At 28.0% G+C, this 27,470-nt stretch overlaps 1 protein-coding gene across 1 annotated transcript in view; it reads right to left on the reverse strand.

Annotated features, from left to right (window-relative positions):
* Positions 1 to 27,470, reverse strand: part of LOC100212966 (transcription initiation factor TFIID subunit 1) — a 90,189-nt gene that overhangs the window by 37,976 nt on the left and 24,743 nt on the right. Inside the window, exons 9-24 of the mRNA XM_065811410.1 lie at positions 27,069 to 27,427; positions 26,885 to 26,957; positions 24,808 to 24,857; positions 23,911 to 24,078; positions 23,381 to 23,554; positions 18,677 to 18,775; positions 18,496 to 18,581; positions 18,235 to 18,349; positions 5,240 to 5,381; positions 5,023 to 5,153; positions 4,717 to 4,947; positions 4,130 to 4,258; positions 3,806 to 3,890; positions 3,633 to 3,729; positions 1,298 to 1,421; positions 191 to 308 (exon numbers count right to left, since the gene is read on the reverse strand). Coding sequence (XP_065667482.1) covers positions 191 to 308; positions 1,298 to 1,421; positions 3,633 to 3,729; positions 3,806 to 3,890; positions 4,130 to 4,258; positions 4,717 to 4,947; positions 5,023 to 5,153; positions 5,240 to 5,381; positions 18,235 to 18,349; positions 18,496 to 18,581; positions 18,677 to 18,775; positions 23,381 to 23,554; positions 23,911 to 24,078; positions 24,808 to 24,857; positions 26,885 to 26,957; positions 27,069 to 27,427 — 2,181 coding nt within the window. The remainder of the gene's footprint in view (positions 1 to 190; positions 309 to 1,297; positions 1,422 to 3,632; positions 3,730 to 3,805; positions 3,891 to 4,129; positions 4,259 to 4,716; positions 4,948 to 5,022; positions 5,154 to 5,239; positions 5,382 to 18,234; positions 18,350 to 18,495; positions 18,582 to 18,676; positions 18,776 to 23,380; positions 23,555 to 23,910; positions 24,079 to 24,807; positions 24,858 to 26,884; positions 26,958 to 27,068; positions 27,428 to 27,470) is intronic.

Raw genomic sequence — 27,470 nt, forward strand, 5'->3', positions numbered from 1 at the left:
CAAAATTTTACAAAAATAATACATTTATTATTTTTGTAAAATTTTAGAAAAAATCCAGGTACCTTCACCTTCAACCTAAACCCCCGATCTGGGAGCAGTGATATGTAATTGACTTATCAAAAACAATAATATAATTAATTATTAAAAACAATAACAACAATGTAAATAAGGAATACAACAGATGTATTACTTGCAGATAAAGATCTGGTAATATTTGAAGAAGCAGATGCAGGTCTACTTAAATCTTTTTCTCCTTTTTCCTGATTAAGCAGTTTTTGAAGTTCAAGTCTTTCAACTTCTTCGTGCTCCTAGGAAAGAATTAAAGCATTTGCTTATTTGAATTAACAAAATATTTTATTAAAACTGAATTAGGTTTCCTTTATGTAGTTATGTAAATGAAAATAATTACTTTTTTTTATGTTTTTGTTTTTACCGTATTATGTTTACTGCAGTTACATTATACATATTTATCTTATTATATATATTATATACATATTTTATTATACATATTATATATATTTTATTATACATACTATATATATATATATATATATATATATATATATATATATATATATATATATATATATATATATATATATATATATATATATACATGTATATATATATATATACAAATGCCAAACATTCTCTCCAGTTTCTGTTCCATAATTAAAAAAAAGAAAATGGTTTTGTGATAATCAAGATGTCTTAACAGCATTCCATTTTCAAAATTTTCACAAAAAAATGTCAAAAAAAATGTTTACTAGTATGTAGAAGATTTTGAAAAAACTGAGAACCAAATTCATATATCTAACAAGTTTTCAATTGTAATGATTAAAACTTGAGAAAAACACAAAAGGTCGAGATAACAAACACAACAGGTCGAGATAACAAACACAACAAGTCGAGATAACAAACACAACAGGTCGAGATAACAAACACAACAGGTCGAGATAACAAACACAACAGGTCGAGATAACAAACACAACAAGTCGAGATAACAAACACAACAGGTCGAGATAACAAATACAACAGGTCGAGATAACAGGTTCACAAAATATTCAGATATATAAATGTGAAAGTCTTTTTTTTTAAAAGCATCCATGCAAAACAAGACTTTGCCACAGAATACCAATTTTCTGAAAAAAATTATTAAACAACAAAAAAGTAAATTTTAACTTTAAGGTACTATACTTAACTTTTTGATTTATAGTTTATTCAAAACCTGCTAAAATATGAAAATATGAAAACTTTTCTGAAAAAATAAATATAAAGTTTTTCAATTATAACTAACCTCAGATGAAATTTTCTTGTTTGATAACATACTTTCAAGATCTTTGCCAAGATCTTCCATATCACTTTCTTCATCACCACTGCTTTCTTCATCTGTTGATAATATAGCATCAGATGATAACACCCTGAAAATTGCATAATTTTAAACACCCTACAAACAACATTTGTTTAACTTGTATCAAATAAAAATTGATACAATAATAAAATCTAATTATTGCCCACTAGGTAAGACATCAGTTAATTAAATTTTTTTTTAAATAATTGGCTCTTTTACTCAAATATATAAATCTTCGAGTAAAAGAAATATAAATTTTTTTATGAAATTAGTTTTATCAACAAAAATTAATAAACATTAACCGAATATCTGCATTAAATACACAGAAATTCAGCACAAATTTTTAGAAACTTCTGTAACCTTTGACTGTAACCTTTTTTTTCATAAAATTCCTATCTGTTTAAGATTTACATGAAGGAACTTAAAGCTTGTTTGATTTTGACTGAAAAATGTGTTTGTGTGGGTGAAAAGATTTCTGGAAATGGTTTTTGTTTACTAAACTTTAGCATTGCAGCATTACTGCAAGTACTTTACCCTTGTAAAGTACTTGCAGTAATGCTGCAATGCTAAAGTTTAGTACCAAAGGAGTTTAAAACTTGCTGTACTCAAAAACTATAGCTTTGCATCTATCAATACAAGATAATATATACTATCTTTTATTATCATTAATAAATTAAAGTTATATATTTTAGCATATATAACTTGCATTTATTAATGATAATAAAAATATTAAATGATAAAAAATACAAGTATTGACACTTACAGCAACAGAAAAAATCTAATTGAAAAGAAGAAAAGATTATGAAAGATTTGATTTCTACCTTACAAAGAAATTTTATTTTGGCCGTATGCGTAGTTGAAGAGTTATTTGATGCTTTGATTTGACACAAAACTTTGTGATGTTAAAAATCAGACACTTAATCTATCACCACCTTTCAATCAAATTTAAAAGATAACTTACTATTTTTTACTTTCATATATTATTAACAATAAAATTAAATTATAAAAAAAATTTATGAAAAAGAAATGCGCAATTTTAGTAATTTTATATATTTTACATTCACATTATTTAAAAATTCTACAAAAATACTGATTTATAAAAAGTATGTATAAGATATACCAGAGACAGCAAACTTGAAATTAGCTAAAATACAAACAAATTTCCTTAAGAAAATAAGAATAATAAGAAAAAGTAGCTCTGTATTTGTATTCATTACTTTGATTTGACTAAGAAAAACTTGACCAAAAATAACTTGACCAACTGAACTGTTTTATCAAGAAAAGTTTTTCCTGATTAAAAATTAGGCATGACTAAAATACCTTTTTCTAATGCTAACTTACATGCAGTTAAAGCTACATAGTTATTTATATGCAATGTTCCAAAAACTTTTTTATGACCAGTCAGCTGGAACAAGAGTCATTAGCTGTATTTTTTTAAATTTTGTGGTAGACTCTGCAATTTTCGAGTTAACATGCTATCTTTTTATCAAACAAGTTTGCTTTTTCCGTATACTCATTACAAAAACTTGACTGTTTTTTAAAATATTTTTCAGATATATTAAGGAAAAAGGCCTTACTTTAGATGTAGGTAGTTCATGCTTTTAAATTTTGTTTATCTTAATAAAGGATACTCCAGCAGCTTAAAAGTGTAAACCTACACCCTCTTTTTAATCTTGAGTTATTGGTTCATTAACAACACCAAAACTTTTCTTTTTTTATTGTCATTAGTAGGAGCACTTTGTGGATCTTAAAAAAATAAGGGCATTGTTTTGAGATACAAAACTATAATTTTTACATTTAGCAGGTTTTAAACTTTATCGGTACCGAACTTTAGTAAGGTACAACAACCTTGTAGTAGGGTGCAAGCACCTTGTAAAGACATTAGTTAAGGAAAACATTTTGGACTATTTTCTCTCTCATTTTTTAGTTAAAATTAAACAAACTTCAAGTTGTTATATATCAAAAACAGGTAAGAGTTTTTTGAAAAATTAAAAGTCTTTCCTCACTTATGTCACTTAACATTTGTGCCAAATTTCAACAAATTTTGTGATATAGGGTGCAACCCTTTATTTTTTGACACATTTTTATTCTACTGCGCTTATATATATATATATATATATATATATATATATATATATATATATATATATATATATATATATATATATATATATATATATATATATAGAGGTTATTATTACTCACATGTTTCATTTTTATTTTTATGTGTTGTATTTATTATTATTATTTTAAAATTATATAATTTTTTTTTTTAATTTACTTATTTTGAAGATCGAATATTCTTTGACATTCATCTTTGTATCGTTCTTGATGCTCAGCTACTGTAAAACGAGAACCACGTGCAAACTTGTTCATTGCTAAAAAAAAAATTCTTTAATTCATTATTGAAACGTTGAAAATTTTATGACACACTTACTTTGGTGCTGCACATACCTACTTCAGTAGTCCCTTGTTTTGCTGCCTCAGTAGACATTGTACGAACTTTATCTATTACTTCCCAGCGAGACAACTTTTGAATCTTAATAAAAATTATGATCAATACATACCTTCACATCATATTATAGTAAAACAAAAGGATTCATAGCTGAGCAACCCTAATAATGAACAATATCTAATACGTCTTTTCTAATAAACAAATAAATAAAAAAACTGCATAAAAATATGGAGATCAAGATTTTCTGGGCAAAATTTATAAATAAAAAATAAAAACACTTCATAAAAAACAAAAATCATTTGTTACTAATAATAAAAGCATACCTCATCCTGGGGCACATTAAATTCTTTTAGAAGAATGCGAGCTTGTTTTAAATTTAGTCTACGAAGATCAGCATCAGTTCCAGTTACAAGTTTTTGTTTTTTAGCTTGCTTTTGCTCTTCAGTCTCATCCTATAAACGAAATAAAAAATTTGGTTTATAAAATAAGAAAAAAGCCAATACTGTGAATGAATGAAGAGCCAATGACTATGAATGACAAATATAACAGTTTGCATTTTAATTTCATCAAGTTAAAAAAGTGTTTTTTTTTTTGTTTGCTTTTTAAAATGATAACTTCAAATTTCTTAATGATAAAATTTGAAAATGCTAATAATCATAGATGACATATTTAAAAAAATAAACACAAACTAAACAATACATTACAAAACATTATTGCATTATAGAACAATAAATGTGTATAACACTGATATCATTAATAAAAAAGCCTATACAGTAGTTTGAAAAATTTGATTCATATAAACCCGCCAAAATCTTTTTTAAATAATTATGTAAACTTGATAACTTTAATTAAAATAATACAGAACTATTTATTATAAATTAATATAAAATAACATATAAAATAAATTTACTTTGCCTGTTATTGGCTTGTTAGGTATTCGTATGTAAGAAAACCCTTCACCACAACCAGTGGGATCAGCAACACCAGTAACTTGAAGTAAACACTTTCCTTTCATTGCTTGTATATATGCACGAGTAGTGTTCCAAGGTGCAATCTGTATTTCATCATCTATTTTTTTTGCATCATTCTCATTATCATCATCATCAGGAGCAAATAAAGATTTTTCACCGTACCCTGCATCCTTGAATTATAACCAAAAGTGTTAATTACATTAAAATTTTAAATTTTTTTTACATGAATACAAAGGAAAAATAACTTTTAATCTTTGTTCTGCTGCCAACATCATATAGTAACAACATGTTTGTTCAGGTGTAACATTTGCCCGCATTTCTTCTTCTGATGGTAGGCGAAAATCAGGTTTTAAAACCCACCAGTTGCAATCAGCACCTTGAATGCAATAAATAAAACCAAAGTTTTTAATTTTTATTTAAATTTTTAGTTCAATAAATTTGTCTGAAACATTTTTGACAAACCTGTTCTTCTAAAATCAGCACACAACTTTAATCTTTTGCGAACACTACTTTCTGAATGTTTTGGGAATGCTTTTCTTATATCTTCCATCTTAATACGACGTGGTTTGTCAGGACTTTTCCAAAATAGTCGATAGATAAAAATCTAAAATTTTGTACAGGAATAAATTTTAAAAATTGAAATTGTTTTTCAAAACAAGATCAGGATTGAGAAGTTGTGACATAAAACATGAAAAAAACAAACATGTTCCAACTATTCTAACATTTACAAAAACTTACAATTTTTACCTTAAAGATAAATATAGGGCTGTTAGTTGCCCTACATTAAACCTTTTTGAAGAACTTTTTTAGAAATACTCAAGTACAGTGTATTTCTAAAAAAGATTTCATTAGATTTTTTTAGCATTGATGACAATGTTAGAAAATGCATTACATCTTATACAAAAAATATGAATTCCTCCTTGAAAAATTCAGAGTAAAAAGTTTTTTCTTATTGGCCATATAAATGATGACTTTTTTAAATTCCACAGAGTATTAGATTTTAACAAACTCAACTAAAATGTAATTGCAGATAAAATCATATATATTGTAAACATTTTTTATAGAAGTTAAATTCGATGTCTGTGACAATGAATGTGTGTCCTTCCATGACAATTGGGTACTTCTTGATTAAGTTTTATTTACAGTTGTATAACTATATTTTATGATAGGATTTTTTGTTCCTTTTTTCTTTTTCCTTTAGGACCGAAACTAATTAAAAAAATATGGTTAAGTCTGGTTCACAATGACAGAAAGAATATTTAAACTGATAGAAACTAGTAATGAGAAATATCTTAAAGAGCGAAAAAACTAGTAATGAGAAATACTTTAAAAAAGAGTGAAAGAAACAAGTAATGAGAAAAGAAACTTAAAAAAGAGCGAAAGAAGACAAAGTTAGAACTTTTGAAGAAAAACAGAAAAGAATATGAATCTAAGTTGAAAAGGAACAGAGAATGAAAAGAGAGTTGGAAAGAGCTTTAAAAAAGGAACAGGTAATAATTTTAAGTTTTTAATTTATAAGTTTTTAATTGTTTTATTTGTTACTAACACTTTTTATTTAGAAAACATTTTTGCTTTTATTGTAAACTAGCTGGAGTTACCCGGCGTTGCCCGGGCCTATATTTAAAAGTAAATGAGCATCTGGAACTTTGTTATACTAATTTTGGGCTATGCACAGTAAGATTGTGCAATATTTTTTAGTGTTGCACAATAATCCCACAAAATGTGACCCTGTTGGTTGAAGCTATGAAATAACTGAAAGACATTAAGGAAGAAAAAGACATTTTTTTATTTTCCACTTAAAAACAACAAATTAAGAATTTCCAAAAGAACATTTACTCAAATTTTTCAATTAAATTGTTCTCTCACACTGGAAAAAAAAGTTGAACATGTTACAAAAGTTAAATCATGGGTAATTTCTTCACATTGGATTGTTATTGTTTTCTTTTAATAGGACTTCTTTAAAGAGGATTTCTTTCACTGAAGAGCCTTTTGATAGACAATGTTCTTGGTTTTTTCTTCTGGAGTCAAAATGAAAAGATTTCGTGGAGATCCAACTCTGGAGCATGCAACATAGAGCTGGCCGTGAGAAAAGCAGGGCTGTTCCAAATTGATGCCAGCCACTTTGAGTGACTGTCCCTGCGCTTTGTTAATGGTCATGGCAAAAGCCAGCCTGACTGGAAACTGGAGGCGCTTGAAACTGAATGGGAGGTCATTGGGAATCATTGGAATCCTTGGAATGAAGACATTCTCACCTTTGCCACATCCAGTCAGTATAGTTGCTTCAATCAAGTTTGAAAGGATAGCTTTGATGATGAGTCGAGTTCCATTGCAGAGCTTGGGACTGTCGAGGTTGCGAAGGAGAATGATTGGTGCTCCAACTTTCAGGTGAAGAATGTGAGGAGGACATCCAGATGGTTCTAAAGAGTTCAGAAATTCTGTTGGATAGTTGACAGCTTCACTGGGGTCCATAACCATGTCAATGGAGTTGTAGGACTTTTCATTGCCTGGGAGCATTTTCTGGATCTGCATATTGATCTTGGTGACAGACTCATTTTTGGGAGCCAGAATAGCTCTCTCACAGATCCAGTCATGTCTGGTGAAACTCTGCTGGATGTTGGGAAACACTTTGACAATGAGTTCCTCTGCAGAATCCACCAGTGTGCAAAAGTTGGCAGGGAATTTATTGAGCCCTGTCTGCACATCAACTGGTGCCTCACCATTGCCCAAGGCAAGGAGCTGATTGGAAAAGGCTCCTGCTGACAGATCACCAGACAACTTTACCCTCATGTTTGTTGTCAAATGAAGTGTTCTGACACTCCTCCACAGGTAGGAAGCTTTTAGGTTTTGCCAAATTGCACGGCTGAGGCTGCAGAGCCACACTGGATCCCATTTTTGGGCCCCCCTGACCCCGGGGGTCGGGGTACGGGGTCAAAACCCAGCTAAGAAACTTCTCCCCCTCGAGGACTACCCCCATGCCAAATTTCATCGAGATCGGTCCGGCGGTTTGGATTTCTATAGAGAACAAACAAACAAACAAACACACACACAAACACACATTGCCCTTTATATATACCTAGCTGGAGTTACCCGGCGTTGCCCGGGCCAATATATAAACTGGCTTACCTGATATCTGTACACAAAAATGGGCCCAAAAAATGGTCCCCCCTGACCCCGGGGGTCGGGGTACGGGGTCAAAACCCAGCTAAGAACCTTCTCCCCCTCGAGGACTACCCCCATGCCAAATTTCATCGAGATCGGTCCGGCGATTTGGATTTCTATAGAGAACAAACAAACAAACACACACACATTGCCCTTTATATATATTAAGATAATTCACTATGTATTTTATTAAAGTATATGTTTATTTATATGACTTATAATTCACTATGTATTTTATTAAAGTATATGTTTATTTATATGACTTATAATTCACTATGTATTTTATTAAAGTATATGTTTATTTATATGACTTATAATTCACTATGTATTTTATTAAAGTATATGTTAATTTATATGACTTATAATTCACTATGTATTTTATTAAAGTATATGTTAATTTATATGACTTATAATTCACTATGTATTTTATTAAAGTATATGTTAATTTATATGACTTATAATTCACTATGTATTTTATTAAAGTATATGTTAATTTATATGACTTATAATTCCCTATGTATTTTATCAAAGTATATGTTAATTTTTACTCATTTTGTCTCTTTGAATAACCATTGTCTTATTTTGAATAACCATCTTCTTATTTTGAATAACCATTGTCTTATTTTGAATAACCATTGTCTTATTTTGAACAACCATTGTCTTATTTTGAATAACCATTGTCTTATTTTCAGATGGGAACAGTACACAAAGATGGAACAACTAATCAAGTCATTTGTCATTTGCTATCCAAATTAAAACAAGCTATGCCAAAAAAAAGTCCACCTCAAGTTAAAGTCTTATCTGCTTTTATGCAAAGTTTGTCACCAAGAAAACAAAACATTTTTTTTAATTCAAGAAGAAAGCTGTCTTTCAAAACTGGCAGGCCATCAATACAGGTAAACAAAGAAAAATTAGTTCAACTTTTAGAACAACCAGATATAAGCTATTGCTTTTTACATACAGGGAACTTGTTTACTTACTTAACAAAGAGTGTGACATTAAAACCACTTAACATCAGTTATGAGAAGTTATCAATACTGAAAAAAACCTGATTATGCTAAGTAAAACACTAGAAGATGATTGTCGATGTGAATCCTCGGTAAATGGTCAACTTTTGCTACAGGCAATATAAAAATATTTCAAAGAAAAAAAAATAAAATCATTGAAAATTTGCCAGGTGAACCACTAGATCATGTGGAACTCGATGTATGCTCTGTCAAGTCACTCATATGTTTCATACATATGGGTGATTGTTTAAAATGTCCAGGAAGAACAAGAATATCTGGTTTGTGTCAAGAATTGAAAAAATTGATGTTTTACCATATTACCATTGGATAATAAGGTGGTTCTGAAAACAACTTTTTTTTAAAAATGACTGCTGGCACCCCCTGAATATGTTGTATATAATAAAAAAATGCTGGATTTAAAAAAATTTTGAATAAAAATATTTTAAGGGGTTGCTACCAACCCTCGAACATTAAATAGGTCCCTTATATTATTAAAAAAAAAGTTTTTCAAAAGTATGTTATGTTGGGTGTCAAACGAAATGAAATATTTTAAAAATATTAATCATTTTATAATTAAATTTTTATTTTAGATTTTAGTGAACAGAAAATTACTTTTTTTAACTAAAAACAAAAAATAGGGAATTTAACAAGATTTTTTGATTAAATTTTCTTTATTAATGTTTTTTATAAAATGAATATTATTTTTGAATTTTTTTAATATAATTTTGCTTCATTTGAGACCCAACATGACATACTTTGAAAAAACCTTTTTTTTAAATAATATTAGGGACCTATTTAATGTTCGAGGGTCAGTAGCAACCCCTTAAAAGATTTTTTATTCAAAAATTTTTTAAATCCAGCATTTTTTTATTATATACAACATATTCAGGGGGTGCCAGCAGTCATTTTTGAAAAAAAAGTTGTTTTTAGAACCACCCTATTGGATAAGGTCAAAAAAGGTTGTTCACATAGTTCAAGAAAAAATTACTGGTGAAGAAGCTGCAATACTTTTATCAGAAATGATTGATGATAGCTAAATGAGAATGCATAAATATAAAATTTACTGTCAAATTCCAGAGGAAAAATGACTGAAGGCAAATCTCAAAGAAGATGAAGTAATAACCAGTGTTGATTTTTCCAAGAACTACGAAAATAAACACCAGATCTAAAGTGCTTATTTTGGGCATGAACATTTTATCATATTTATAGCAGCTTGTTACTTTCATAAAAGTATTTCATTTCAAAATGGTAAACTTGATAAAAATTTTAATTTGGTGAAGTTTCCAGTAGCAATCATTTCAAACGAAACAAAACATGATCCTAATGTTGCATTTACAAACAACAAGCAGCTTATTGGCATGGTCAAGCGTATAGCTACATCAGTTTTCATATTCCATTTCTGAGTGATGGATGTGCTGATCAGTTCCAATCTCAATTTATCTTTGGTCCTTCTTTATTACACTAAAGATATTACATTGACTTGGAGTTATGGTGAGGCACATCATTTTAAAGGACTGCATGGTGGAATTGATGGAACTATTAAAAACCAAGTTTACAGGGAAGTTTTGCCAGTTAAAGTTGTTATTGAAAATGCTAAACAGTTTTTTGAAGTAGCTGATTGGCTGTGTTACATTACAGTGATCTACTTAGATGCAAAATACATTGAGATCCCAGATTTAAATGATAGCATCTACACACATAGAACTTTAAAGGTTCACCATGTTAGAATATAAAATCCAAATTTAATTGATTTATACTTATACAGCACCTTTAAAAAATCCTCAGATGTTTTTAAATTATTGACAAAGGAAAAAAATAAAGGAGAAGCAGAAGGAGAAAAAGAAAGTTATTGACAATGATGAAAAAAATCTACGAAATCTATAAAATTTTGTCTTTGTTAAAAAAGAACTATATAATAATTTCATTAGTGTATACTTTTTGAACTTTTAATTATAAAATGTAATTTAGTAATAAACTTAGTCAATACAAATTTTTATTAAAAATAAAAAAACAAAATAAATTATATATCAAAGTTATGACAATCACTTTCTCTTTTTAAACCTGATATAGTCAATACAGAAAGGTCAACGATACAATTTGCATCGCCAGATTTTTTCGTTTTTTCAAAAGCGATGAGCGAAAAGCTTTTTTATATTATCTTTATACCATGCATCCAAAGCAGGGTTTGAGTCAACTTTCTCAATGCTGCAATTTGAAAAAGAGATTCAAGACAATTACAAGTTTGTTTCCAATTTTATTCTGTTAATATGGGAAAACATACATTCTACTTTTGCGTTTATAAATAGACTAAGTAAGTGCGACTAAAATAAGTCTAATACACTTCTGCATTCAGCAATAATTATATCCACCATAAATATTTTTTTTCACATTTTCAAATAATGTTTAGCTAACGAATTTTTTATCAATATTACACCAGTCAGTTTTTTTTATCAATATTACACCAGTCAGTCACTTGCGCGCTATTCCTAAGCACGCTTTTTTTTTTTTTTTTTTGCGGCAACTTGACCATGATTTTTTAGATGTTTGAAAAAGTGCGCTAAAATAAAGTATAAGCTAATAAAGCATTAGCTTTTAACGATTGTATACTATAAAAAATATTTTATTTAAATTTTATTAAAAAATTAAACAAAAAAGATATCATATTAATTAAAAAGTGTATTTTTTCTGAAGAATGTAAATGTTTTTAAAATAATTTGTACAATTAATTTTATAAACAACAACGAAAACAACTGTTTCAATAAACATTTTGATAAATCCTTAAATTTAACAATTGAAAACATAACAAAGTTATTTTTTTTTTATATGCTGTGTAAACTTTCTAGAAATATTAAGTAAAGCTTATTTATTTCGAAAGTATTTTTATTTAATGATGCATGTAATTTTTTTAAAACATTTTGTATTCTTAATTTTATAAAAAAACAACAATAACAAACTTTTATCAAAAAATTCAAGTTAATATAGTATAAAACAAAGATTTTTTGTTGTTTTGTAAACTTTCTAATTAAATGTTTTTATACAACCCTAAATGCTTTTGAAAAAGTTTACAAATTTTAATGATTGTTTTAAATTAAGAGCATGATATAAATTAACAAAGAATATTATATAAAAATAATATTTATATTTATATATATATATATATATATATATATATATATATATATATATATATATATATATATATATATATATATGTATATATATTTATATATAATAGTCTGATTCTATAGTTTAAATACATGGATTAGATTAGACTAAAATTTATTAGAACATGTTCTAAAGGACACGCAGGTCCATAAAATATGAAGGACTCTGACAATGTGCCCTACAATCACATAACACATATGCGAGATATTTTACAAAATATATATATATATTACAATTATATATAAGACCACAGTTATAAAACAAAAACTAGTTAGCCAGAACAGTATTTTTCAAAGTCGATAGAATTAATTTTAATTTTGAAGCTCTTGATAATTTTGACATTCATGACACCAGATGGCAAGTTATTCCGCATATTAACAACCCTGAATGAGAAAGAGTATTTACGGACATCAAGTTTACATTTTAGTTTGTGTCATTTGAAATTATGTCCTTGAGTGTAAATATAGCTGTTAATTAAAAAGAAACTTGATTTATTTAAGCAAATTAAATTGTTCAGAATTTTGTAAAATGTAATCAAGTCTTGCTTAAGGCAATGAATTTCTAGTAGTTCCAAACCAAGAATTCTAAGTCTATTTAAATATGAAAAGTTATTTAGGTTAGTAATTCTCTTGGTAAAACATCTTTGTACTCTTTGCACTGTTTTGTTCATTTCAGTGCGGTATGGCGACCAAACCGGAGAGCAATATTCTAAGATTGGTCTTATATAGGTAGTGTCGGCCTTTACAATAACACGTGGATCTTGACTTTTAAAACACTTAAGGATTAGATATCCTTGAATGTTTGATGCGCAGGCGATATTTGAAATATGATTATTGTAATTTAAGTAAGAATTCATGGTCACACCAAGATCTTTTGGGTTTGTAGACCAGGTTAAATTATGATCACCTAATTGATAGTTGTAATTTATATCTTTACAAAATGAAGTAGGCACTATTCTATGAGTAAAGCACTTATTATTAGCTACTTTTAACTGCCATTTTTTTGACCAGTGATAAACTTTATAAATGGCAACAGCAAGATCATGATTGTAATTGGCATCTTTAAATGAACTATATAGCTTGATATCGTCAGCATATTACATTAGAGAGGAATTAAGATCTTTTACTATAAAGGGTAGATCATTATTATATAACAAGAATAACATTGGACCCAAAACGCTACCCTGTGGAACTCCACTAAGGATGCTGGTCGGATTGGATAGTGAATTTCCAACCAGAACTCTTTGATATCTGTTGGAAAGAAATGCTGATATCCAATGAAGCAGGTTATCTATTATGCCGTACATTCCAAGTTTTTTCAAAAGTTTTGGATGAGGTACAGAGTCAAATGCTTTTTGAAAATCAATGTACACCAAGTCAGTAATTAAATTGCTATCTAAAGCCTTATTCCAGTCATTAGTTGACTCTAGAAGATTTGTGCACGTTGATCTTTTAGATAAAAAGCCGTGTTGATTAGGTGTTATTAGATTATTTATATTAAGATAATCAGCAATACATGAACTAACAATACTTTCCATTACTTGACAGCTAGTAGATGTGAGGGATATAGGTTTATAATTGTTGGCATCTGAAGTAGATCCTTTTTTAAAAATAGGCGAAACCGAAGCTTGAAGCCACTGTTTTGGTAACGAGCTTGATGTAAAACTTGATTCAAATATATATGCAAGCAGAATACATATTATATGTGCTAACTGTTTTAAAAGTATATTTGGTATACAGTCAGGTCCAAATGATGTGCTAGGTTTTAGATTTTTTAGTTTTTGATGAACTATCTTTGCTGAAAAATCTATGCAACCATCTTAATATGTTCACTAACAAAAGTATTTATTTTAGGCAAATTTTATTTCTGTCATCTACTGTAAAAACACTTCCAAAGTGTTTTTTAAACACTTCCCGATTCCAACATTGTTAGTAGTAAAATTGCTATTGGTTTTTAGAGGATATATTTTTTTGGGGTTGTTTAGATTTTTATTTATGTAACTAAAAAACTTATTTGAGTTATTTTCTTTGACCAGTTTTAGTTCCACATTTTTGTGGTGTGTGGATATGGCTTTTTTACATTTTGATGCATATTGGATAAATGCCTTTTTGTGCAAGATGGTCTTAGTGATCGGCAATCTTTTCCATAAAAATGGTTTGCGAATTAGCATTTTATAAATATACTTTGGATAAGAACGACTTTTTTTCTTATGGTATATTGTTTTCATTGGAAAAAAACGATCAATACTTTTACGAAGATGATCAGAAAAGATGTTGCAATAATCTTCAGTTGTAAAACTACTTCGAAAATTAAAAAATTTCTAAATAAAAATTTATATAAAAGTCTCACTATTATATAATACTTTTTTTTACTTACTTACAATTAAAAATTACTTTTTGATAATTTAAATAAAGTTTGTTTTTTATTAAATGAAAATTAGATGTAAGTTCTTTTTTATTTGAAAGAGTTTGTCTAATATTATAAAAACATTACATAAGATTAAAGTATTATAGCTATTCAACCTATTATAAACATATTTAAAACATTAATGTATTATAAACATACATTAAAACATAGTTAAAAATAATTTTTGTTTTAAAAATAGTTTTAATTTTTATTTTTATATTACTTGATTTTTGGTTTAGAGCTATACTTTTTATTATTTTTCTTTCTTTTTTTTATATTTCAGTTTGTTTATAACCTTTTTTTTCTTTTGTTGTGCATTTTTAAACATCTAAAAAGCCATGGTCAAGCTTTCAAAAAAAATAATTATATGGGTGGTCAGGATTTGAGTGCCATCACATGCCTTTCTTGTCCACAACTGTATTACACCCCCCCCCCCTCTTTTTAAAGAGTTTTTAAAAATGTGAAACCATTTCAGCTATTTTTTTATCACCAAATGTAACCAAGTAATACATTATTTCAACCATTTTCGGAGCTGGTATTAAAATGTTTTTGAAAAATTCATTTTTTCATTGGCCAAACAAAAATTTCCAATAGAAAAATATTTTTTCCAAACCCTTCAAATTGACGGCTAAGAATTTGTCTAGAGACTCTATATGAGAATTGTATGCACCTCAACTATCTAAAGCTATTTTCATTGCATTTCACTTATGATCCAGTCAACTAGTACTGTATAATTTTGCTGCTTTAGGAACAAATTTTTCCCAAGCTTTTGATAAAACTTTTGAATTGTTAAACGTTTTAGCAATTGTTCATAAAGACAATGTATCATTTGTAAGAAGTTTTCACAATTTGCAAATACAGCAAATTTTTCAAAATCATCTTTTAATGCCAGCTCAGAAAATGGTTGAAATAATGTATTACTTGAAGCCATGGAGATTTATTTTTAAGTAAAGCTCCTAAACCTAGGTGAACACCAAGATTTACGCTTACTCTGTCTAGGTTTAACCCTAAGAGTTTTTTATTCATGTCAGTTATTCCAACTCTTGCAAATGCTTGTTCAAAACAAATATATAAACCACAGGCATTACCATTGTCAGGGCTTTCAACCAATAGAAGTTTAACACATGGACCTCAAACAAATACAATACATACACAAATTCTTGTTCTAGTGTCACAACTGCCTAGTGTAGCAATATCACAACTGCCTAGTGTAGCAATATCACAACTGCCTAGTGTAGCAATATCACAACTGCCTAGTGTAGCAATATCACAACTGCCTAGTGTAGCAATATCACAACTGCCTAGTGTAGCAATATCACAACTGCCTAGTGTAGCAATATCACAACTGCCTAGTGTAGCAATATCACAAATGCCTAGTGTAGCAATATCACAACTGCCTAGTGTAGCAATATCACAACTGCCTAGTGTAGCAATATCACAACTGCCTAGTGTAGCAATATCACAACTGCCTAGTGTAGCAATATCACAACTGCCTAGTGTAGCAATATCACAACTGCCTAGTGTAGCAATATCACAACTGCCGTCTCTTAAACTTGAATCACCTCTAAAAAAATCTTTAGCAACTTGACCAATGTAAAATCTGTAGAAAAAATCAGCTGCTTAATTAGTAGAGTAACTATTACTAAGATCAAAACGCTGTTTTTTTTAATTACCTCTAGCAAATCAGGAAGATTGGAAAATAAGCGTTTTTTTTTGTTGTGCATAAACTTCATTGAATTTCTTCTTAAGTGAGTTAAGATCTTTTACATCCATTTCTCACAGTTTTCAAATATCAATATTTTTAATAATATCTACTTTATAACCTTCCGCACCCAATTTGATCTGATAATTGATTAGATGTACTTCCTTACCTTGTTTCCAGAATTTCTTTTAAGTTTTTAAACCTTTTCAATTTCCTCAAAATGGTTGTATATTAAAACATCATTTTGCAAATTAAAGCCATTAAAGTCTCAAAGCCATAGTTATATATTTATTTTATTCTTTAATCCTTTACTACCATCAAAAAAACTAATTATTACTACTATACAGCCACTGACAATAAAAATAATACCACGCTGGAATATTCTAAAAAATAATACCAATTTGAAATATTCTAAAAATTATACCACGCTTGAATATTCTAAAAAATAATACCATGCATATTCGGGTATTTTAAGTGTTATAAACAATATCTATTGTTTTTTTAATATATGTCCTTTTTTTTTTGGTAACATTGGTATAATTCTTGGGCCCTAATGATCTTTTTTTTAAGGAAGGGACCTATGACCCCCTAGCCATGGCACTGATTAAAAGAAGTAGGAATATTTTGTAGGCAATTCTTAAAATGAAGATTTTAATTTTTTTTTATATTGCTATGATAAACATGACCGATGATGATAAAACATTTTTTCCATTTTCATGGGAAAATAAGCTTTATAATAAAATAATTTTCTTCAAAACTGATATTTGATAATGAAAACATTCTGATATTTGATAATGAAAACATTCTGATATTTGATAATGAAAACATTCTGATATTTGATAATGAAAACATTCTGATATTTGATAATGAAAACATTCTGATATTTGATAATGAAAACATTCTGATATTTGATAATGAAAACATTCTGATATTTGATAATGAAAACATTCTGATATTTGATAATGAAAACATTCTGATATTTGATAATGAAACAATTTTCTTCAAAACATTCTGATATTTGATAATAAAATAATTTTCTTCAAAACATTCTGATATTTGATAATGAAATAATTTTCTTCAAAACATTCTGATATTTGATAATAAAATAATTTTCTTCAAAACATTCTGATATTTGATAATAAAATAATTTTCTTCAAAACATTCTGATATTTGATAATAAAATAATTTTCTTCAAAACATTCTGATATTTGATAATGAAATAATTTTCTTCAAAACATTCTGATATTTGATAATGAAAAGGAATATAAAATCAGTGTTCGCAATCTAACTAAGTTTTTCCACTCTTATTTGTAAAGTTTCATGTTTCAATTTTCTACTTGAAAAAAAACATTAATTTTAAAATCAACCAATGAAAATTATAATAAAGTTAAAGTTGCTGTACCGCTAGTATGAATGTTTTTGTATATTTGTAAATACTTAATAAGTTGGTAGTGTGATGAAGTTGGTGGTTTGATGTACCTTTGATGTAGTTGATATTTGATGTATTTTATTTAAAATATTTATATTTCCTTAAATTTTTGTCATATAACATTAAGTATTTCAATCCTGTATTGGTACTTTTTTTTTTTTTGTATTTGTATTTACCTAGCTAGGTAAATACTAATTATTACTAACTGCCACTAATAAAACATCAAAACAGCTGTGGTCAAATTGTAAAGAAAAAGTGTGGTCAGTTAAAGCATGTGATTGCACACCATTCCTGTCCAAGCCTGATGTATGTATGAATGTATGTATGTATGAATGTATGTACGTATGTATGTATGTATGTATGTATGTATGTATGTATGTATGTATGTATGTATGTATGTATGTATGTATGTATGTATGTAGGTATGTAGGTATGTAGGTATGTATGTATGTATGTATGTATATATGTATGTATGTATGTATATATGTATGCATGTTTGTATCTATGTTTATATGTACTACAAATACTTAAATGTTTGTATCTATGTTTACTTATGTACTACAAATACTTAAATATTTGCTTTAAAAACCTGCAAAAAATCTCTGATATGATTGTTTGATCTTTTGGAGTTAGGTCCAGGAACTTCACACTTTGGACACAGCTGGCCAACTGTAAATACTACAGAAAGATTTCGAATGTAATATCTAATTCAAAATAAAATTAAAACATAAACAGCTAGAATAATAAACCAGGTATCCAGGTAACCAGGTATCCAGGTAACCAGGCAACTAAAGAAACTTAAGAGAAAAAATTAAAATAAAATATGAATAACGAAAAGTAGAAAAGTAACCCTTGAGCTATTTTGAAAAGTAAAAAATCTGTAGAGTATATTCTATGCTGGTAGATAGGTGCACGGAATAGGTTGTTTTCTAAAGCCTAGAATTAAAATTACCATATAATCAAATTAACAGTTTAAATAAATTGAACAAACTACTTTGGGGAATATTAATTTACTTAAATAACTAAGTTACTTGAACAATTTGACCCTGCTGTAGCTGACCAAGAAAAGGAGAATGATGTATATATGAAATTTCTCCATACTCCAAAGTTGGTGGCTCTTTACCGTGTTTCTGAAAAAAAACAAAAAACAATTTTAGTATTTTTATATCATTATTATGTTTTAGTGTATATATATTTACAAATATATGCATAAAATATATCTATATATATACAGGCCTTCCCAGGAGAGGCGTGCGGTCGCACGCCTTGAGTGAACACGGATATTTTTTTTTTTTTGGATAACTCGGCCACGCTTATTTAGCATATATTAAAAATAACGCATTTTTAAAAAGGCGCTGAAAAAATCAAATTAAATTCGTTGTATTATTTTGTAATTTTCTTAATAATTTACTATTTTCATTAATAAGGAAACAATAACATAAAAATAATATATATATATATTTTTTCTTTGAATTTTTTTTTCTTATAACTTTATAAATTTTTTTTTTTTTTATTTTACATATTTTTTTTTCTAATTTTAAATTTTTTCACATAAGTATGTCTTTCTACAAAAAATAACTTCTAAGTTCTAGAAGAATTATTATCTACAAGGTTCTAGATAGAGGTATGAACGTTTAGCTCATTCGGTTGAGACATTACATAGCGCCGCGGAGACCCAGGTTCGCATCCCGCGTCGGCAGAGCGTATTTTTCAAAATAGATTAAAAAAGTTTTCGGTCACATTTTCTGTTTATTTTTTCGACTTGTCTTAAATATCGTTGCTGAAAAAATCAACACCTAAAAATATATTATAAATAATTATAATATAAATAAATAAAATATAAATATAAATAAATAAATTTTTTTTTTATGTTTACTAGGCTTGAAAAAAAAAAATTGTAATAAGAAAAAAAATTTTTTATTAAATAAGTATAAATATATATATATATACATTTCATTTTTATGTTCATATTTTTATATTAATAATAAGAATAAATTATGAATAAAAATAATAAAATAATACGACAATTTAGTTAGGTTTTCTCAGCGCCTTTTTAAAAATGCGTCATTAATATATGCTAAAAAGCCGTGGCCAGACTCTCAAAAAATATGTATATATGCGTGGTCACTCAAAGCGACCGACCGCACGCCTCTCCTGGGAAGGCCTGTATATATGTTCTTTATATATTATATATAATATATAAAGAGAAGAATAAAGAGAAAAATGCAAATAACATTATAATTAGTGGATTGCTGCTGCCATCAACAACTGATGTAAACATGAGTGACAATGAGGATCTAAGTCATATAATAAAGATAGCAGAAGAAATTGGTGATCCAATAAGCAAAATAAAACAGATGAGACAACTGAAAAATAGAAAACACAACAGGGAAACTGCTAACATAGTCAACCAGACAGAAGAGCCAGTAACAGCAAAATCATCACTAGTTGTTCACAGGAATTTTTCAGAAAAAGTTGGAAACTCAAAACCTATTAATTATAGTAATCTTTATTTAAATAGAGACAAAACAACAATCAAAAGAGTGAATGAAACAAAACTAAAAAGACAAGAATAGATTACTACCACAAGAAGAAGAGAAAAATGACAAACGTAAACACTATGCTGTCAGAGATAATGAAATAAAAATGATACTACATAAGGACAACTGTCACCAATAACAAATTAGATTAATCAGACTATAGAAATCCATAGATAATCTGATCATAAGCAATGATCTCCAGCCAAACAACCCCACATCAACAAGGTCTACACCAACAACTAGATTGATTAGTTCTGCCAAAGATTTTACTACAGCAGCATCATTGACAGCAACCTCTCAGAAAACAATAAGTAACAATAGTGTACTATATTATTCTGCCCAAGGTACTAAACTATAATAACTCCATCAACAATAACCCTTTGGACAGCAAGTGACACTAATAATGAATTGATTAACAGTAGTAAGCCTCTTTCTATATTAAACTGTTACTATAAAAATACCACCCTAAAATCAGATGGCATCTGAACATCTTTGGGTTTCACCCACTATAAATACCTATTCTTACTTAGTGGCTTCCTCTTTCTGTTAACTACCAAAACAACAACCTTACAGATTTCAAAATCAATAAAAACATCAAATTACCAGAAAATACTGTCTGAACAAAACAATTTTGTGACCTACTAGTAGTTGGCATTTTTAACTATCCCTACATAAGATGAGCTCCAGATGGATCAGTCAATGTGCTTGGACCAGATAACAGCCATGGACATATTTTTATTAACATGTTAACCAAAAAGTTTTTATCACAACACCTATTCTTTCCAATGTTTACAGTGTCCAATGGCTCACAAAAAAATACACTTGACTGTGTTAAAAGCAAAAATCCTCTCAGTACATTAAATATCAGATTAGGGCCTCCACTGAAAGTAGCCCGCCAATCTCATTTAAGTCTACACTCAAGTTATAGTCTTCCTACCAATTAGGCAAATAGATTCACTAGCTCCAACTTAAACTATAGAAAAGGTAACTTCATTGCTATGTCCACTAAACTATCAAATATTGATTGGATATCTTTACTAGCTAACAAAAATATAAATGATGCTTGTGATACCTTAGTGTCTATTTATAATAAACTATGTGTTGAGTCAATCCCAATCATAAGACCTCATCTCAAAAATCGACAACTCAAAAATCGACAGCGCCTTGGATTTTTTTTTTTTTTTTTTGTTATTCACCTCCTCAAGGCCGAAGGCCACTACAGATGAGGAGGCTACTTATTAGTGGTTATAACCCTCTCTCAACTCTATAGCTCCGAAACATGAACCTTGACGAACAAGGCAGCTGCGCGGAGAAACAAGTTGAGCGCGGTACTACCAGGGACGTGGTGGGGATCGAACTCTCGCTTATGAAGCGAGCGCTTTACCACTACACCACTACCGCACTATATATACAAAGAGGTTTTGCAACTATCTATACTATATAAACATCTAAACATGGCAAATAAATGAAAGTCCAGCAACTTACAACCAAGTAAAAAATAGGTTTAAGAAAACTAGCAAAAAAGCACAAAATGAATTTGAACTCAAACTTGCTTATGATTAAAAATATCCTCAATGTTCGTGTCAATAGCAAAAGCAAGAGTAAAGTTGGTATTAGTGCATTACTAAATAACTAAGGTCTAATAACAACTGACAGACTACAAAAAGCAAGCATTATCAACAAACAGTTCGAAAGCGTCTTTAATACCTTCAGTCATACTGTTTTAGCAATCACTTGACCAAGGTTAGGTTCCTACTGCACAGAAAGTAGCAAACATTCCTATATTCAAAAAAGGTTTGACCACCGACCTGGGCAATTATTGACCTATCAGTCTTACCTCTGTTACTTGCAACTTACTGGAAAATATAGTTAGGCAGGCCATCCTATTGCATTTAGTTGACAATAAGATCTGTTCTTGTGTGATCAAATTGCTCACTTAGTTGGGCAATTTGATCACACAAGAACAGCACAGTTTTGTTCCCCATAAGTCATGCTTTACAAACCACCTTGAAACTATGGATTATTTAAGAAAAGCATCAGATAATCGATCGTCTATAGACTTGCTCTTCATTGACTTTGGCAAGGCCTATAACAAGGTTCACCATATGAGTCTAATCCTGAAACTAGAAGGGTATGGAACCAATGATCAAATTCTGGAATGGGTGAAATCCTTTCTAAGCAACCGTTAACAAAGAGTAATCATGGGTAAAACAGTATCGGACTGGGTGCCGGTCTTCAATGGTTAGTAAAGAGACCAATGCTCTTTGTGACCTTTATAAATGACCTGCCAGATAAAATTAAGTCAATCTATAAAATATTTGCAGATGACAGAAAACTGACTTGGACAAGAACATAATGATATTACGGTGCTCCAAAATGACATTGATGCTATAACTGAGTGGACAAGAGTATGGCTTATGAGGCTAAGCATCTCTAAATGGAAAGTTCTTCACATCAACTGCCTGAATAAAAAGCACACATATACAATGCTCGACGAACCGGTTGGACATATTCTAAAAAAACCACCACTGCCGCTTAGGTGATCTATGCAACACGATAAGGTGGCATTGTGGTTAATTATTCATATATATATATATATATATATATATATATATATATATATATATATATATATATATATATATATATATATATATATATATATATATATATAATTAATTAGTAAAAAACACTTATCTAACTTTTATCTTCGACTTGAAGTTTTACCATTGCTGGATCATCAGGAAGAGTTCCTGATGATCCAGCAAGGAACTCTTCCTGATGATCCAGCAATGGTGAAACTTCAAGTCGAAGATAAAAGTTAGATAAGTGTTTTTTACTAATTAATTATTGCTCTGTTCTTTAAGAACATTGAGCACTCTATTTGTAAAATACACTAACATAATTTACATATATATATATATATATATATATATATATATATATATATATATATATATATATATATATATATATATATATATATATATATATATATATATATAATCATCAGATTCCTAATAGAGTTTTCTAATGCTCTATTTTTAAAATAAATTTATATACTTTTTTTTTACTACTATTAATCTTTTGCAAATATTGAATTTAAAATCAAGGAATAAAAGGGAAGCATTACAACAGTTTAAAAAAGATGTAAATAATAAATAGATGTAGTAAAAAATAATAATATGTTCTTACCCTGTTAAAGTAGTTTTTAATTCTGCTATTCATACCAGCTTGTGAAAGCAATGGTGGCATTTCTTCACAATATTCCATTAAAACTACATCCCCATCCATTCCACTTAAATCTTCCGGTTCACGCATAAAAAACATCTCACCGCCTCCAAATGTTTGACGCTCTTTTTCCCGCTCCTTTTATACAAAACAATGCTTAATCAAATTATAACAAAACACAAAACAAAAAATCAACCAACTTATTAAATTCATAAATTTAGATAATGATATTTAATAAAAAAAATAATGATATTTAATAAAAAAATAATGATATTTAATAAAAAAGATAATGATATTTAATAAAAAAAAATAATGATATTTAATAAAAAAAAAATGATATTTAATAAAAAAGATAATGATATTTAATAAAAAAATGATATTTAATAAAAAAAATAATGATATTAAAGAAAAGAAAAAAAATTTAATAAAAAAAAATGATAATAATAACAAACAGCAACAATAACAACAGTAATAATACTTCAAGTAGTTGTAACCTTTGCTTTCCTTTTGATTCGTTTATACAAAGAGTGGACAACTTGAAAACCTTCTTTAGTTCCAAGCTTTTTCTTGTTAAGTCTTGGTCTATGGAATAAACGTAATTCACTTGGAGGAATAAAAGTTGGAAAAAATGGCCTTTGAAGCTCCACTGCAGGTGTAGAATGCTAAAATTTAAAAATATAAAAATAAGGATTTGTTAAGTTCTATTTTTTTGATTCAATTAAAAACCTGAAGTTCTTGTTACAATTTTTTTGGTTTAAACTTAATTTTTATCATTACAGTTCAGTTGAAAATAAACTGTAACCATTTGGAAATCATTTATTTAATATATCCATGACATTAAATGATTCTCAAAAATACAACAATAACAACAACAAATAACTAACATTTAATTTTATTTACTTCTGATTAACCATCTTTAAAGTAAATAAACAACCAATAAAGAAATGGTTATTGTTTTTGCCTTTTTATCTTTTTTTATTTTTATTATTAAGTTATGGTCTTTTGAATTATGTTATTTTTTACATTGTGTATTTTTTTCTACACTATGTGGAATTGTCTCCACATAGCGTATTTATATCAACATTATAGTATATTTTCTTCAACATAGTGTTGATTGTTTCCACATAGTGTATTTGTACCAAGATTGTATATTTTTCTCAAATTTCCACTTTGATTGTTTCCACATAATGTGTTTGTTTTCATATAGAGTATTTGTCTCAACATAGTGTATTTGCCTAAACATAATGTAGTGACTCAATACATCCCATTTAAACATAGTGTAGTGACTCAAAACATCCCATTTAAACATAGTGTAGTGACTCAAAACATCCCATTTAAGCTGTGGTAGTGTCATATATATTTATACTGTAAACAGGAAAAAAAAAAATAACCTGAATACATAAATTCCCAATATCAGCTTGCAACTGATTTTCAGCTAGATCTAAAAATAAAATTTTCAAAGTCTTAAATCAACATTTTGCTATGCTACAAACAATATGTCAAAAAGAATCATCAGCTAATGACTTTTTAGTAAAAGACAATTTTTTTATGCTTAAATTTAAACTTATTTCTCATTACTACTTTTTAAAAATAGAGTAACATTTTTATCTTAAGAAATTCATAATCTTATTCTAAGAAAACAATTTCAAAAAATAGAAAAAATGCCCCCCTTATTCATTTTCAACTTTTTTGTTGTACGGGCTAGTAAAATTGCTGGGAAAAATGCAAATAAAACAATTTTGACACTTTTTCTAAGCTTTATTTAATAGCTTCTTGCTAATAAAATCATGGTAAAAAGAAGTGAAATTCAAGAACCAATCAAAAAGTTGATCCTGAAGCAATTTAAAAGTGGAAAATAGCAAAAAACTATTTCTAAAATAGTAAATATTAGATCTAGTGTAAAAAACATCAGTAGAAAATATAATAAAAAAGGGAACTATCAGGTTAAAGAATATTTCCAATGGACTCATGAGCAACAAGTTTTATGGATGAAATAAAAATGTTTAGCTGAGATTAGAGTGCGGACTGTTGTAATTGTAATGGAAACAATAACAGAAACAATAACTATTGCTATTGTACTAAATTTTTTAGAAACAATAACAATACCTGTGTGTTATTGTAATACAATAACAATAAATGTTGTATTGCAATTCATTTTCATAGTAAAAATTATAAAAATAAAATAATAAAAATTGTTTTGCAATTCATTTTCATAATACAATAACAATATCTGACAAAAAAGGGATTGTAATGACCCACTACAATAACAATAAATATTGTACTGTAACTCATCTTTATAATACAATAACAATTTATTGTTATTGTAATACAAAAAATTGTTGTAATATCAATATAAATTTTATTAATAGTCCAGTCTTCGAGTAAGGTGATCTTGAAATAGGGTACAACTAATATAAAATTATTGATTCTATTTCTATTTTATTTACTGAAGATCACTTGCCCTAGTTGCAAACTTTATATAGCTCTATAAAAGTGAGTTTGATCTGACCTGTTCCTATTTTACTGCTGGGGATAGACATGTATACATTATCAATTGCTATTATTTCTTCCACTTAGTTATTTGCTTTTATACTAGGCCCCTATCCAATTGTTTCAATAATTACTCAAATAAAACTCTAAAAACTGTGTCTTTCGTTTCCTTGAGGCTTCTATGGCTGTATATGTTTCATAAAGTAACTGAACTTTTAGGTCTAGTTGCGAAGATTTACAAGAATTTTTTTACATAAATCAAGAACAATATTCATTTGGTATTCTAAACTCCTCATTTTTCAAACATGACCCCCTACAAAATTTAGCGGTATGGTCTGATAGGTGACAAGTAATCTGAATATGTATAAAAAATTGTTGCAAAATAAAAGTAGTTCACATGTTTAGACAATCTAATACATAATTACCCAGTTCAATGGTTCCCTGATTCTATAATGCTGTAATTTATAACTCATTAGCAGTTAATTATAATAATACAAAAAATTATTTTCACACGCTTTATGTAGTTAATTAATTAGTTTACATGTCATCGTCCAATTAAACATTTCATAATACAACACACCACAATAGTTATTGTAATTATTTTTCATCAAAACAATACAATAACTATTGTTATTGTATTGTTTTGATGAACCTAAATCCAGTTGAAAATTTATGAAATCTCCTTAAAATCAAAGTGGCAAAATAAAAAACTTATGGAATCTTTTTAGTTAAAAAAAATAAAATTTTTTTTAACTAAAAAACATTTTTGTAAGAAAGATTTTTTATCTTGTGATAAAAATGTTATTTACTATTCTATTTAAAAACATTATTTGCTATTCTATTTAAAAATGTTATTTTCTATTCTATTCAAAAAATAATAATACTGGGTAATAAACTTAAGCATAAAAATTGTCTTTAATTGAAAATTGATTAGGGGGTAACTTTTATGACATTTTCTTAAAAGCTAAATTTCAATACCTTGCTTTGGAAGATAAAACTCATCATTTGATAAATTGAAAATATTTTTATGTGAAACTTGTATGGCTGGCTCCTAGTTTTAAAAAAATATTTATAAATATTAAAAAAAAAATCAAAACTATTTAAATTGTTTAGATTTTTTTTTTTAAATTCAAGAATTTCAAAAGAATATAATTTTATTTACTTCATCATTATTTGATCGCTTCATCTTTATTTTACTCTTATATTCTTTCTTTGAAATTGCCTCTTCTCCAAACTCTGAAACTGGATCTTTTATTTCATCTTCAGGAAGATTCAAAATGATACTTTCATCATTTGGATCAAGACAGAATAACTCAGCAGATGGAATTTCATCAACAGCTTCACTATCCCAAATAATTTTATCTTCCCATTTTCCATATACAAGTTCTTTATTTTCAATTGGAAAAATGCTATACCATTCAGATACTTTATGATTATTGGGATCTTTATTTAACATAGGAGCAGCAGGAGCTTCAAAGTTTCTAAGAATGTTAGTGCAGATGAGAGATTCCAAAGAATGGTCTAAAAATCATTAAAAAAAATAAAAAATCAACAAAGTTAAACC

The sequence above is a fragment of the Hydra vulgaris genome, chromosome 12 (assembly GCF_038396675.1).
Source record: "Hydra vulgaris chromosome 12, alternate assembly HydraT2T_AEP".
Classification (NCBI taxonomy): domain Eukaryota; kingdom Metazoa; phylum Cnidaria; class Hydrozoa; order Anthoathecata; family Hydridae; genus Hydra; species Hydra vulgaris.